Below are 13,153 nucleotides of genomic sequence, written 5' to 3'. Positions count from 1 at the left end.
CCCTAAAATAATGAAAGAAGCCTCTTGACTGTTGTTGAAATGAACACACTGGAGTTCTGGAGTTTACAGGTAGCACCAGCAGCTCCTATTTATGATAGAGACCACTAAGAGCAAACAATCTCTGTACAGCCCTTTGAGATATTGCCTTCCCTGCTACTTCTTCTTCCAGCTGATCCAGAAAAGAGAGCAAAGACTACTTAAGTCAGGACATGAATGATTCTGGCTCACCCAGGCAGAGCTTTTCGGCCATCTTCTGTAGTTGGCATCCTATGAAATTCAAGGACAATGAAGTTATAAGAGCAAATCACCTTCGTCAGCTTCCATTTGGGTGGTGGCCCACACTGCATAGAATCATTTTGGTTGGAAAAGACCCTCAAGATCACTGATTCCTACCATTAATCCAACACTGCCAAGTCCATCACTAACCCATGTCCCTAAGAATCTCATCTACATGTCTTTTAAACCCTTCCAGGGATGGTGACTCCACCACTGCCCTGGGCAGCCTTTTCCAATGCCTGCAACCCTTCACATGAATAAGTTTTTCCTAGAACTCCCTCCACCTCTTCTCATAAGACTTGTGCTCCAGACCCTTCACCAGCTATGTCACCTTTCTCTGAATTTGCTCCAGCACCTTAACGTCCTTTGAAGTTCCCTTCCAACCCAAATGATTCTAGGATTATATGTCTTTCTTCTAGTGAGGATTCCAGAACTACATGGTGGGTAGTGTTGTGGTGGGCACTGATCAGCATCTACAAGAGATATTGGCCATTCTGAATCAGTAGCTAGATGTCTGGCAGGGTAGCCCAGATTATTTTAAAGACCACTAAGTGTCTTCATGTGGGGAACTGAACTGAAGCCCAGCTGTTTGCATCAGAGATAAGTCACACCACACAGCTTGGTCTGACTGGCATCAGCTTGGGTCACTGAGAGATAAACCTAAAGAGTAACTGGGTCTCCAGAACCATGTGTGACCCCAAAGCACTCTCAAAATAACTGTCCTAATCTGTCTTCACTGCTTCATTTCCCTACAGATGGGCAATGGGAGGAGGACAACTAATAACCTCAACACTGGATGCATTTCAACAGTGCTTTTTATGTTTAGTTCTGTGATCCTATGAGATGAAAGATGGCACAGAACTGTAAATCTGTGCTGTTATTATTATCTAAATTGATGCTTCTTCAATACTCCTGGAAGTGACATATAAATAATAGCATTATGATCTAATCAATATCTCATATTTACATCTCCTCTTTCATCCAGAAAGATCACAGAGCTCTTTGTAAGCAATATATTCACAAGTCCCTCTTAGTTGAGCATGACAGCACCAAAGGGAGCCTGGAGAGCCAATATATAATTATACTGATATGATTACACCCAGTTTCAAGCCATTTTGAGATCCCACTACATCTTAGTAGCTTAAAAAGGAAAGTGATAGAGAGTCCAGCGCCTATTGTGCACCAGAGAAGAAAATTTACAGTCGAGGTAGAATTTGTCTAAGGCATCAAAACTAACATGTCTGCACTTGTAAAAGTAGTACAGAAACATTTAATGACCATATATATAGCCAGAAGCATTGCTGAACACTCCTTCCAAGTGCAAAGGTGTGTTAAGTTTATAAAAGTTTATAGACTTCACACTCCTGTAACCAGAAGAAAGCAGAATGTTCAACATAGAAATGTGCCAAGAAATAGTGGGCAGACGGCTGTTAACCACCGTGTGTATGTGTTTAAAGCATCTCTCTCCTTCACCACCCTATATGCTTTGCATTTACTCCTGGACAGAATCTTTGGATCAAATTATATTCACCCTCTGAGAAATGAGAGGCCTCTCTAGTTGGGTCAGTTTTCTTGTTCTACATGTGAAAGGTTTTGTTACTGTTGTTGTTTTGTGTTTCTTTTTATTTTTTTTAAGAAGTCTTGTGTTTCAAATCGATAACATACTTCTGAGAAGGGTCTTGGTCAGTCCTGTGCTGTGCAGAAGATGGGCAAACTTAACTTTGAGCAATTGAAAAACACTTTTACCTGGATTGTGGAAGTCAGGTGGCAATGTTAGGAGGCCACTATTGAATTAGGTCACCTTACCAGCTCTCTAGGGAGTGGGGAATGAATCAGAGGCCAAAAAAAGTTCTGGAGAACCTTTTGAATATCAGTTCAGCTCCAAACAGCATTAGGCTTGATTGCATTTTTTATTGTTTCTATGAAAAGAGTGTGTCAATGATCATTGTCTGGTGAACATTTTTACTGAAAATGCCAGAACCTGAGCTGATACTCATGGGCTTTCTTTTATTAATATAGCAAAGATAACCAAGGAGATGAGACTCAAATATAAGGGGCTGTTGCCACAAGTACAGAAGTTTCACTTCACAGAGATAAGTGGCGTGAGACACAAGTTCAGAAGAACCTTCACTGTCACTGGCTGCAACATCTGGGAGCCCACATCACTCAGCTGAGGGCCAAATCCTGAGTTACCTTTGATTCACTGGGCACAGGGGTTGAGAGGAGCATAGGCATGGATGGATGCAACCCCCTTGTGTGAAACCATATCTACGTACCCTCTCAAAGAAGGGAATACTCTCAGTACACATTTTCCACCTTATTACATTCTAGATGCCTCTGGCTTGTAGGAGACAGGGACCTGCGAGAAGGTGACTGCATATGGGTGGCCACAGGGTCCCCGTGGCTGCTGTAAAATGCACAGTGCATCTCAACTGCATCTCTCATAGGTCCTGAGCTGTGTGAACCCCGACAATGTGAACAGCCCGGAGATCCCGGTGAAGATCCTGAACTGTGACACCATCACGCAGGTCAAGGAGAAGATCCTCGATGCCATCTTCAAGAATGTGCCCTGTTCCCACCGACCCAAAGCTGCTGATATGGATTTGGGTACGTGAGTGCACAAGGGGCCTTGATTGTCCCTGGACAGGGGGAGAGGGGAGCTGGGAGATGGAAGACAACTAAACATGAGCTAGACACCATTTCTTGAAGGAAGTGCCATGTATCCATACTGGGTGTACCCTTGGTGCCTGTGCAAGGCAGAGCAGCAGTGATGGTGGGAGGGAAGAAGTGAATGATTAAAGTGATGCATATTCTCCTGCCTTATGAAATCTTTGTCCATGAGGACTTAAAAAGACCAGTAGCCACCCTGCTTTATCTGTTCACAGAATACAGCTTGGACAAGGATATGGAAAGGGCATGATGGGGGCTATTCTGACTTTCCTGCCAAAGACCGCTGGAAAAAGAGCCCTGAATGCCCAAGGTGGTGTTGTCAGCCATGTTCAGGCTGCAGAGGTTTATTCCCAGCTCTTCTCTGAATATTGGTGGTTTGGATTATATATACCTTCTTGATGAGATAGTCACAGCCCAAACAGTATTAATTACTTATTGTATGGGCATGTGAAAGGGGATGAAACATTCTCTGTTCAGTGGCTGCGTCCATTGCACCCCTGACTGCTTCCCTCTCCTGCCAGCACCAACAGCAGGTCTGGGAGCTGCTGCTCTGAGGTTTCCTTTCTGCAGAGGTCTAGAAGGTCTTAAGGAAAGATTAGTCCTTCTGTTAACATATTAATGTTTTTGTTTTTCTCTATGGTTTGCTCCTTCCTGCATTTCTCTGTTTGGAGGGCGGAAAGATGTGCACCAGCTTCACTTGCATTTCTAGGCAGTTGTGGTTTTGGTCTATGGGGTATGCAGGGAGTTGTACAACCTGATGTCTCTGAGGCCAAAATCTGTCTCTGCCCAAAATCAGGAGGAAGGATACTGTAAAGAGTGAGATGTCTGAAGATGGGGTCCAGAGGCAGATGCGACACAGCAGCTGGAGGCTACTGTGAAAGAATGTAGAAAAATCTGCTCATGGCATTGCGGACGTCTGTGATAGGCAGCTGGGGACTGTATTGTAGCTGTTTCTGCCAGGATTTCCCCTCACTGACCTTCAGTGAAAGAGACTTGAATGGAAAATGATGGAGTCTATAAAACCCAGCAATGCAGAAGAGGAACGAAGAGGAGAAGGAACGGACTGACACCGAGAAACAATTCACAGCAGCAATAGAGGCAGGAAAGAGAGGTCAGGGATTAAAGTTAAGAGTCTATATGCATGTGTGTATGTGTAGGGGAGGAAGAGATTCCTGACAGAAACTGCAACAAGATTCCTGCTCATGAAAGGCAGTTAGAATAATGCAACGATCTGCCAAAACCAGCGGCAATAAAGAGCAGATCATACACATCATCAAGAAAGGACCCAAGATGATTTTGGAGCTGCTGTGAGTCAGCAAGGGAATTACGAGTGACAGGGTGAGCACGGGGCTGGCAGGGCAGGATGCCAGGGCACGGTAGACTGGAGGAGTGGAGTTTCCTGATTCTGTGATCTTTTTACATATTTGATGCTGGATGGCGGCCACAGAGCCCATTATGTTTGGATCTCAGACTGGGTATGAGCACGATGTAGTTTTTCTCCTATGGGGGTGAGCAATGCACACATACTGGGAGGCAGGAATTTTACCTGAATGTTGCAAATATGAGGGATAAACTGGAGTCGGCAGATTTTGCCATGGCTCTGACAACTGACAGATACAGAAATGTGTGTGCAGGGTCCCAGCTGGAGCCTGACAATTTTACATCCAGCTCTGCTGCTGTTTTCAGAAATATTGACCTGTTGAGTGATGCTGAGGACCAACAAGTCTCAGAAAGCATTTATGAGTGTGTGCAGCCCTCAGAATACAGCCTTGTCCATGCTGACAGGAGACTACTTAATGAGCAGATGTTTGGTTAATAGCACTGACAATGCAGATGGGCAAAAAAAGCACAAATTAAAACACAAAATCTCCCATAATCTAGTAGAAGAGTCTTGCCAGCAGCAATATAGTTGCAGGCTCCTTTAGCACAGCAGCTAACAAGGTGGGAGGAGCAGGGCTGCAATGGGTGAAGCAGGAACAAGAGGATATTCAAAGCTCCAGCCCAACCCCTTTGCAGGAAAAGATGTTTGTTGGCACCTGGCATCCTTCAGTGACAGCGAAGGCAGCAAGGAGAGAGCAAAAAGCACTGCTGGCCTTCAAAAAGCAGCACGGAGCTCTCAGGATCAACCTGGCCCAGGCTGAACGCTCAGAACCGCAAAGGCAGCTGGATCAGTCCCGCCAGTCCATGCAGAACCCTAGGTCAGAGCAGATGACTGTAATCTGGCCTTGAAATGGATGGTTTTCTAAGCAGCAACACCATTTTCTATTACCATCACAATTTTCTGGGCTTTCTGTCCATACTAAGGCCAGATTGCTCGCATGGAAGAAAGCAAACAAGCTAATGAGTTATTTGGAGTTGTTAAACGCAGGGTAGCTGCAGGCAGAGTGGCTTGTATGTGTTGCAAATGTCATAATGTTTTGCAGTTACCCAGACAACTCATGGAGGGGGTTGTCAGCTGAAAGCACTTATTTTGGACACCCTGAGGTTACATTCTAGTCCAAAACCTGAATTGCAGCCCTCTGAGTAAAGGCTTCTTTCTTCAGCGGCTATTTTTGTTATTATTATTTTTTACAGCCCCCACCATAAATAAAATGCTCCATCTTTGGGAAAGCATTAGGGTGTGAGGATCACAAAACAGGGATTCGACATCGTGCTGAGGTATTCACTCTTCCCTCTGTTTCGGCTGTTTTTTGAAAGGGACTGCTGAGGGGACGAGAGCTGCTCGGTTAATTGCCTTGCACCCAGGGATGCTCTCTCAGGCTCATTGTGGAACACGTCAGGGCAAGATTCTGCTGCACCACCCATGGTGAAGTTCTGGGGTGGGGGTTTCAAGCTTTAGAAGCCATTTAAACTGGTTCTAACTCTAGTATATGTACAGTAAGGCAGACAACTTGCATATTGAGGATGAAATATTTCCCAGTCATCTTCCTTTTATGCGTTCTGATATTATTTTTTTTTCCCCAACCATGACAGTCCTTTCTCCACCTCAGAAGCAGAGCTGAGTTTCTTCTCACTTCCTAGAGGTCATTACGTACTAGACATTTACCCATTTTTGCTTCCTACCCATCTGGTTATACCGATGCCCTCAGCATACAGACAAAAGGTTTATTCTCCTGTTTTCTGTGCCAATATCTGTCTCTCTCGTGGAAATTATTGGGAAGCGAAAAAATAGTCATAGGACTAAAAATAGCCCTCCAGCTCTTCAGACTGATCCTTCATGAGCACAAATTATCATGAAATAGGCAGTGAACCTGTGTAAGCCACGTGCATTTGTTCCACATGCAGAGTCAAACACAAACCATTTCCCACCCCTTCATGGGACAGTTGGGTCTTTGGGAGAAGGGTGGGCAGCACAGTGTATGGCATAGAGTTGACTGAAATGGGTTGTAAGCATCATGACCTAGAAGTGCCTGTACACGATGGGGTAATTGATGATGAGTAGCTCAGATGACGGCACCTGGAGTGAGCTGGCAAGTCTTCCATCCACCTGGGTATTTCAGTTGCCCATAAAAATGTTCCCTCTGCTGCACTTTTCTCCTTTATTTAATGGGCATCTTCAGGGTGACATAGATCACGGAGAAGGCACAAGAGAGGTGTAATGTTTTCTGTAGATTTTGAGATGTAGGAGGACAACTACCCGTCTCCCAATTCCCCATAGAGTCATTCCCTAGCCAGTATTGCTGCAGCTCAAAGCAGCACCTCTTTGTCAAAGGCCCCTGGAATTTCCTTTTCGCCAGTCAAGTTGAATAGAAAGGTTGTTTCTTAAAAAAAGAAGAGAGAAAAAGAAAAAAAAAAAAAGAAGTAATTCCTGTGTGCAATAAAAAGATACACTATCTGCTGAATGAAATATAAAGGCTTCACAGCAGCTGTCTCCTGAGTTTGCATTTACCACTGCTCCAGATTGGAAGGCTTGATAAAGATAATGGGATTTTTTACCTCGCTCCCCCTCTCTCTGGAAGGTGGAAGTGTAACAAATTGGATTGGAGTATGTCTCTTCTTTGTGCCAGCTCGCAGAGGAGTGCACAGATCTTATGAGAGAGGGGACAGGGTGCTGCCAGCGAGGACAAAGCTAAGAGTTTTCACTTAATGCTGTGAAAATGGATGTCAGGGTCACCTTCTCCTCCTCTGCACCCTCCCTTCCCATTCCCTTGCTCGCAGACATTGCATTTCCTTGTAGATCGGTGTGTGACCACCTCAGCTGGCACCCGTGGAGAAGGGGACCGTGCAGTGCTCCTCTGAGACTAGGAAGAGCTGGGGGTGTACAACTGGGGGTCCTTTGCCTTTCATTGCTCAGATGAAGTGATTTGTGTTTGGTCAGGGCAAACGGGCTGCAAAAGCAAAGCCAGATGCTCTGAACCTGCCCTGGAGGCTGTTTTTTTCCCTTGTCTTGCGCAGGATTGGGTCTTGTATGGAGTCAGACTGGCCCTTCCTCTTCCTTGCATGGCCTTGTTCTGCAGGACAGCCAAGAGGTGGTGGATGCCCCATCCCTAGAGACAATCCAGGACAGGCTGGATGGGTCTCTAAGCAACCTGATCTGGGTGAAGATGTCCCTGCTCTTGGCAGAGGGGATGGACTAGATGAGTTTTGAAGGTCCCTTCCAACCAAAACTATTCTATGATTCTAAGAGGAAGGGCTTGGTAAACCCCTGTGCCTATGCAGAAGCACAAAGGGCTTGAGGGGATATCCCACAATGTCCCTAACTCCCCAGGAGCAGAGCAAAAGCTTGTGTTGCTCTGAGGACCTCGTCTAGCCCTTGAATACAAATAAAGCAGAAAATGAGGAAAGCTGTGCCTACCCCTCATATCAGAGCCAAGTGCAACACTGAGAACCTGTGCATCCCTCCCAAAATGCCACGTAAGTGTGTGTATCTCCTCAAAGATAAGTCAGGGGAGAGGAAGACCATAGGAACATCTAGAGCCCTGAAGGAAAGAGGTCAAAGAGACGCCGTCCCCAAGAGACCATGAGGAAGGCGCATGAAATACACACTCTGTGACAGCAGAAGTGGCTTAGGCACTCTGTGGGGCACATAATAAGAACGCTATTTCCCAGCCCAGCCTGAATTTCAGCATTTTGTGTTTTTCCAAGCAGTATCTGTGACCAGTTAGCTTCTAGGAATGTGGTCCAGGTGGGAATGAACAGAGCATCACCCTTGGATATCACAAAGATAATGTAGGTGAGGATCTGGTGAGCTGGAGTAAATGATGAGCAGTTCAGGATCAGTGCTCGTCCAAGATAACCTTTGCTTACACTCTGAGTATCTCCAGCCAAAGTAACATCCAGCAATAAACACAGCAGCTGACCTCTTCCTGCTGATTTAAATGAATAATAAAGGCAAGGGCGGCTTTCCCAGTACATTTTAATTATGTGATAAGAAAACTGCTGAAACCGAAAGAAATTTGCAACGGTCCTTGCATTTTTATATTAGGAAAAATAAGCAGGGGTGGCAGGTGATGCCTCCATATCCCAGAGTTCATTTTAATTAACTCTCTCAAGTGAATAGACTTTCTGCTACGGCTCTGGCTAAACCGTATGTGATTGAGACACGACAACCAAAAGGGAACCTTTGGATGGTCCAGGTTGTCTGTGGTTAAGCCACAGTTTTCTCTGATGTCACCAAGTGATACTACGTTTCCCTCCTTTCAGCTTTGTTCTTGTGTTCCTCACCTATAGGCAAGTCTGTGAGTTCTCTGTGGGGAAAGCACTCTTCAAGATTTGAGGAAAAGGTGATACCCTAGGAAGTGATTGGGTGCTCTGGTCCTGCAGAAGGAAAGGAGTGTTCATCATTTCAAGACAGAGGCTGGAGAACTGCATGCGGACCAAAAATAAAGCCCTTCTGCAGACAGACAAGTTGCTCAAGGCTAGTAGATTAAGTGCTCCTTGGAGCAAGGTGTTGCTTCTGTCTCTGGATCTTCTCCCTGGTGTGCCTCTGCTATGCCCAAAGCAAAGGGCTTCCTGATTTGGGATTGACTTTGTAATTTGAGTGTCAAGAAGCGTTGAGTGAGCAGCAATGGAGACAACCTGAGCCTAGTACAGGGTCTAGTGCAGTGCTGAAGAAGACACTGGTCTGCCCAGGAGAGCCCTGTCTGTGTTTAGGTCTTGGCAGTTAGACAAATCTCAGGTATTGATAAAGTCTGTGTCCATGCTGCTAAAGAGAACTGGGCACTAATTTATATTGCTGACGCGAGTGACATTCAATTACCCCGACCCATGGTGATGGCTAGCATATACAAGGACAGGCTGGTCTTGGAAACAGCCATGTTAATATGTCCCTGCTTATGGTAGAGGTTGGACTGGGTGAGCTTTGAAGGTCCCTTCCAACCCAAACTATTCTGTGATTCTACGATTCTATGATTCTGTGCATTATTTCTCTGTATAGAGCTCACCATTGTGACCATTGTGTGCGGCAATGCACCAGTCTTGGACTTTTTATCTCTATAGGCAACTTCTCTGTGTTCTGATTTCTGTTTTAAAGGGGTGGGTGTTTCATGTGCAAAAGTTGTTTTGTGATGGCAAAATCATTTCATCAAGGGTGAAGAAACCAGTGCTGATAACCAAGGTCTCATCTCTGCATTTTACCATATGTCACTGATTTTTGCTTTCCTGAACCACCTCCTTGAACCTTTCATGATTCATCTATCCTCCCTCTCTCTCTCTCATGGGCTCTGGACATTTGTGCATCCATATGTTGTATGTGGTTGGAGGCATCTGACAGAGGGTTGTGGCAATGGCTGACGTGCTGCTACATGGATGCAGCCTGCATGTGTGTGACCACACGGGTCATGAGCACAGGGACTACCAAGGCTCTGTCCCCTATCTCAGAGGCTTTGAACAGCAGAGTTCAGTGTCCCTCTTCTCCTTGCAGAGTGGCGGCAAGCAAGTGGGGCAAGGATGATCCTTCAGGATGAAGACATCACAACCAAGATAGAGAATGACTGGAAGAGACTCAACACCCTGGCACACTACCAGGTAACTGTGGGAGACGATGGGTAGGTAGAAGGTAGATCAGCTAAGAAAGTGAAAAGAAGAAGGGCAAAGTGTTATTCTCTAAGATGCAGAAGTAAACAACAATTGAGTGGGCAATAACTGGGCAGATCCCTTGTTTTGAGCATATCCATCCTGTTGACATCCATCTCAGCATGACCTTGAGATTCATAAGAGAGGGCTAAAGAAGTCCAAAAATATCTTACACAAGTGATAGATGTCATAAAAAATGGAGTTTGGGTCAAAAGCTTCCCCAGTCCTCTCCCACCTTGCCAAAAAAAAAACCCAATCCAAACCTTATTAAGTTTAATCTGATGCTGACAATTTTGTCATTTCCTCAATCACACCTTTTCTATCTATGTTTCATAACAAGATTTTCTTTTCATTTAAGAGCTGACCTGAGGAGGCAGCAAGCAATAATTTGAAAAGGAAACTAAACTTTTCACTTCAGATTGACTAAAACATTGCTGGCTGACTCCAGAACATGTTTTTCAGGGGGAGCAGGGATGTTTTCTATTTTATTTCACACACAAAAAAGGCATCATTTTCTTTCCCTTCCGTGCCTTTTCCAGCTGTTTGCTTCAGGCAATGAGCTCCCAGCTATATAGATGAGCTGGGGCAGAGCAGGCCTCAGCTGTCAGGGTGCTGAATTCTACATCATTTACTTTGGCTATCCCGAGGGCAGACACAGAACACGCTAGGACAGACACTGATATTCCTGTTGCCTCAGTTTCCCCATCTCTAGTGTGGGGTTAAAACTACAAAGAGCCAATTATTGCCTTCCGTGATTGCTGAGGGCCTATTTAATTAGCCTCTGCAGTGCTTTGAAGATGAAAAACTCTATGCAAGTGCTAATTATTATTATTACATAGACAAGAGTTAGGCGTTCTTAGCAGGTTTTTTTTTTCCACCTATCTCCTTTTTATGATGTCTTATTTATCACAGATATTTCTGATACGGCTCCTCTGAGCCACTGGCTTGTTAACATTTCTGATACAAGACCCACATGAATCGCCTAACCGTAGAACTGGAAAGTCTGGCTTGTTTCAGAAAACTTTGTTTTCTATTGAAATGCTATTCTCTGACATCCTGGAGCACAGGCACTCCAAATCTGACACTGTTGTGGTACTCACTTCAGTCCAGTAGTTCATTTGTCACGTGGAAGAAGGAGAATGTGTATGGAGAATTTAACAGGACCTATCAAGGTGGAAAATGTAGATAACCATATCTGAGCTAGGCACCTAGATATCACTTGCAGCTAGGTGGAAGGAATAGAAAATTTCACATCAGTTTTATCATCCTTATGGCACATACCATCTTCGATGTTTAAATAGCTCAGATCATTTTATTCTTCTCATGCTCCTGTTCTGCATAAGAACTTCCTTGTGAAGAGCTTGCTGGCAGCTTTACTGAGGTTAATACAAAGACTCGCATTGTTGTCACTGGATTTTGAGTTAGGACCTGGATGGAGCAGAGTCTACTTTGTCATCAGTTGTCCTATTGCCCAGGTCCAGGCTTCTAGCAGTATAACAAGACTTTTTGTGCCTTTTTTATTAATAGACCCCCTCAAGAAAGCATTTGAAGCTTTGGACCAAAACTACGGTCTGGCCTACAGTGACACTGGTTTACAGCTCAGTTTCTGCTGCTCGAATCTCTGTTCTCCTTGGTGTGCTCCTCAGCCAGTTCTCAGAAGCTAATTGACAAAGTCCCTTTTTTTCTCTACAGGTGCCAGATGGATCTGTGGTAGCTTTAGTCTCCAAGCAAGTCACTGCCTACAACGCAGTCAACAACTCCACGGTCTCCCGGACCTCAGCCAGCAAGTACGGTAAGGACCTGTCTGCTGATGTGGATTGAGAAGGAGACATCCAAAACTTCATGGTGGCTACAAGACACTGAACACCAGCAAAGACAATGACTGGTTGATATGATTGCTTGAGGAATGACAGGAGGAGAGGATTTAGCAATCTAAAACCTTGGTGTCTGGTCCAAGCTGCTGATTCAAGTGGTTGAGTTGCTCATAGGAAGTACTTCTCCTCTCTCATTAACAAAAGGAGGACCCTATAAGATTAGCTGCCTACATTTTAGATCACTGAATGTCACTCTTAGAGGCAAGGGGGAAGCACAGGACACTGCTCAGTCATTCTGGTGGCCAAAGTCTTTGGAGCACAGTCTATCATGAAGATGAATCCATGGCACAGATAAGAGGCCTCTGAGGCTACAAGCAACCACAATCTATGTAGGGCATATCCTGTCTGCAGTTGTGTCTCAGTGTGGGTCTTGTGTGTCCTACCCAGCCTTCTTATTATCCCAAAGGAATTTGCACCTGGAATAATAATAAAAATGTCTTACTGAGGTCTTACATCAGTAGTGGATTGTTGTTCCCACTTTACCCATGAGAGAAGCGAGAATGAGACAGCTGTGAAATAGATTCCAGGTGGAAATTCTTCTGCAGAGCCAGAGATCTCATGAGCCTCACTAGCACCTTCACACACCTTTCCCCCTGAATTGCAGCTCAGGACGTGTCTCACCATGGTGATACTGGAAGGCAAAGCAAGACCTCTCTAATGTGCAAACAGAGTGCCTCAAAACTGCCCTCCAACCTGGATGCAACCCTCTCCTACCAGTTTATTATTATTTTTTAACTTCTGAAAGCACTTCTGATCCTTCTTACTCCCTTTAGCTTGAAGCAAAATACAGTTGCTCAATGTCCAGAGGAGCCCCCTTCCTCTTTCTCCAAGGACATAAGCATTCCAACAGACCTTATTAATATTCATCCTCTTTGCCATGTTGTTGCAATTACTGAAAGACACAGTGACCTTTGAAAAGGAAGACTTGAGGGGGGGTTAATTTCTGTTGGATTTCTTTAATTCTTTTGCCATTTGATTTTTCGGGAGGAGGGAGTGGGGAAGAATGCAGGGGGAGGAGAAGATGCGGTGGGTCAGAAGTGACTGTTAATTGCAATTAAGAAAACAGCATCCAGAGAGAAAAAGGATATTCCATCTGATAATTAATATGTAGAGATCGGTAATGCATTAATGAGGCTGATTCAGATCTTGCTACAGAAAGGTGCAACACTCTTCTGTTAATTATGGTTGGAAAGGACTCCATATCCACAGCATTGCTGGAAGGTCAGGGAGGGGAATGCCTCATGCCATCACTCAGGGGCAAAGAGAGGTGATATTCTGAAGCTAAAGGTGTCTTTAGAGAGGAAATTTTGATATCATGT

At 44.8% G+C, this 13,153-nt stretch overlaps 1 protein-coding gene across 2 annotated transcripts in view; it reads left to right on the top strand.

Annotated features, from left to right (window-relative positions):
- Positions 1 to 13,153, top strand: part of PLXNA4 (plexin A4) — a 490,888-nt gene that overhangs the window by 455,333 nt on the left and 22,402 nt on the right. For both annotated transcript variants that reach the window (XM_065049321.1, XM_005509327.3), the window contains exons 25-27: positions 2,724 to 2,883; positions 9,809 to 9,912; positions 11,653 to 11,752. In XM_065049321.1, the coding sequence (XP_064905393.1) occupies positions 2,724 to 2,883; positions 9,809 to 9,912; positions 11,653 to 11,752 (364 nt within the window). The remainder of the gene's footprint in view (positions 1 to 2,723; positions 2,884 to 9,808; positions 9,913 to 11,652; positions 11,753 to 13,153) is intronic.

Source organism: Columba livia, chromosome 1, assembly GCF_036013475.1.
Source record: "Columba livia isolate bColLiv1 breed racing homer chromosome 1, bColLiv1.pat.W.v2, whole genome shotgun sequence".
Taxonomy (NCBI): domain Eukaryota; kingdom Metazoa; phylum Chordata; class Aves; order Columbiformes; family Columbidae; genus Columba; species Columba livia.
The sequence above is the reverse complement of the archived record's forward strand: the minus strand, read 5'-3'. Positions and strand labels throughout refer to the sequence as shown.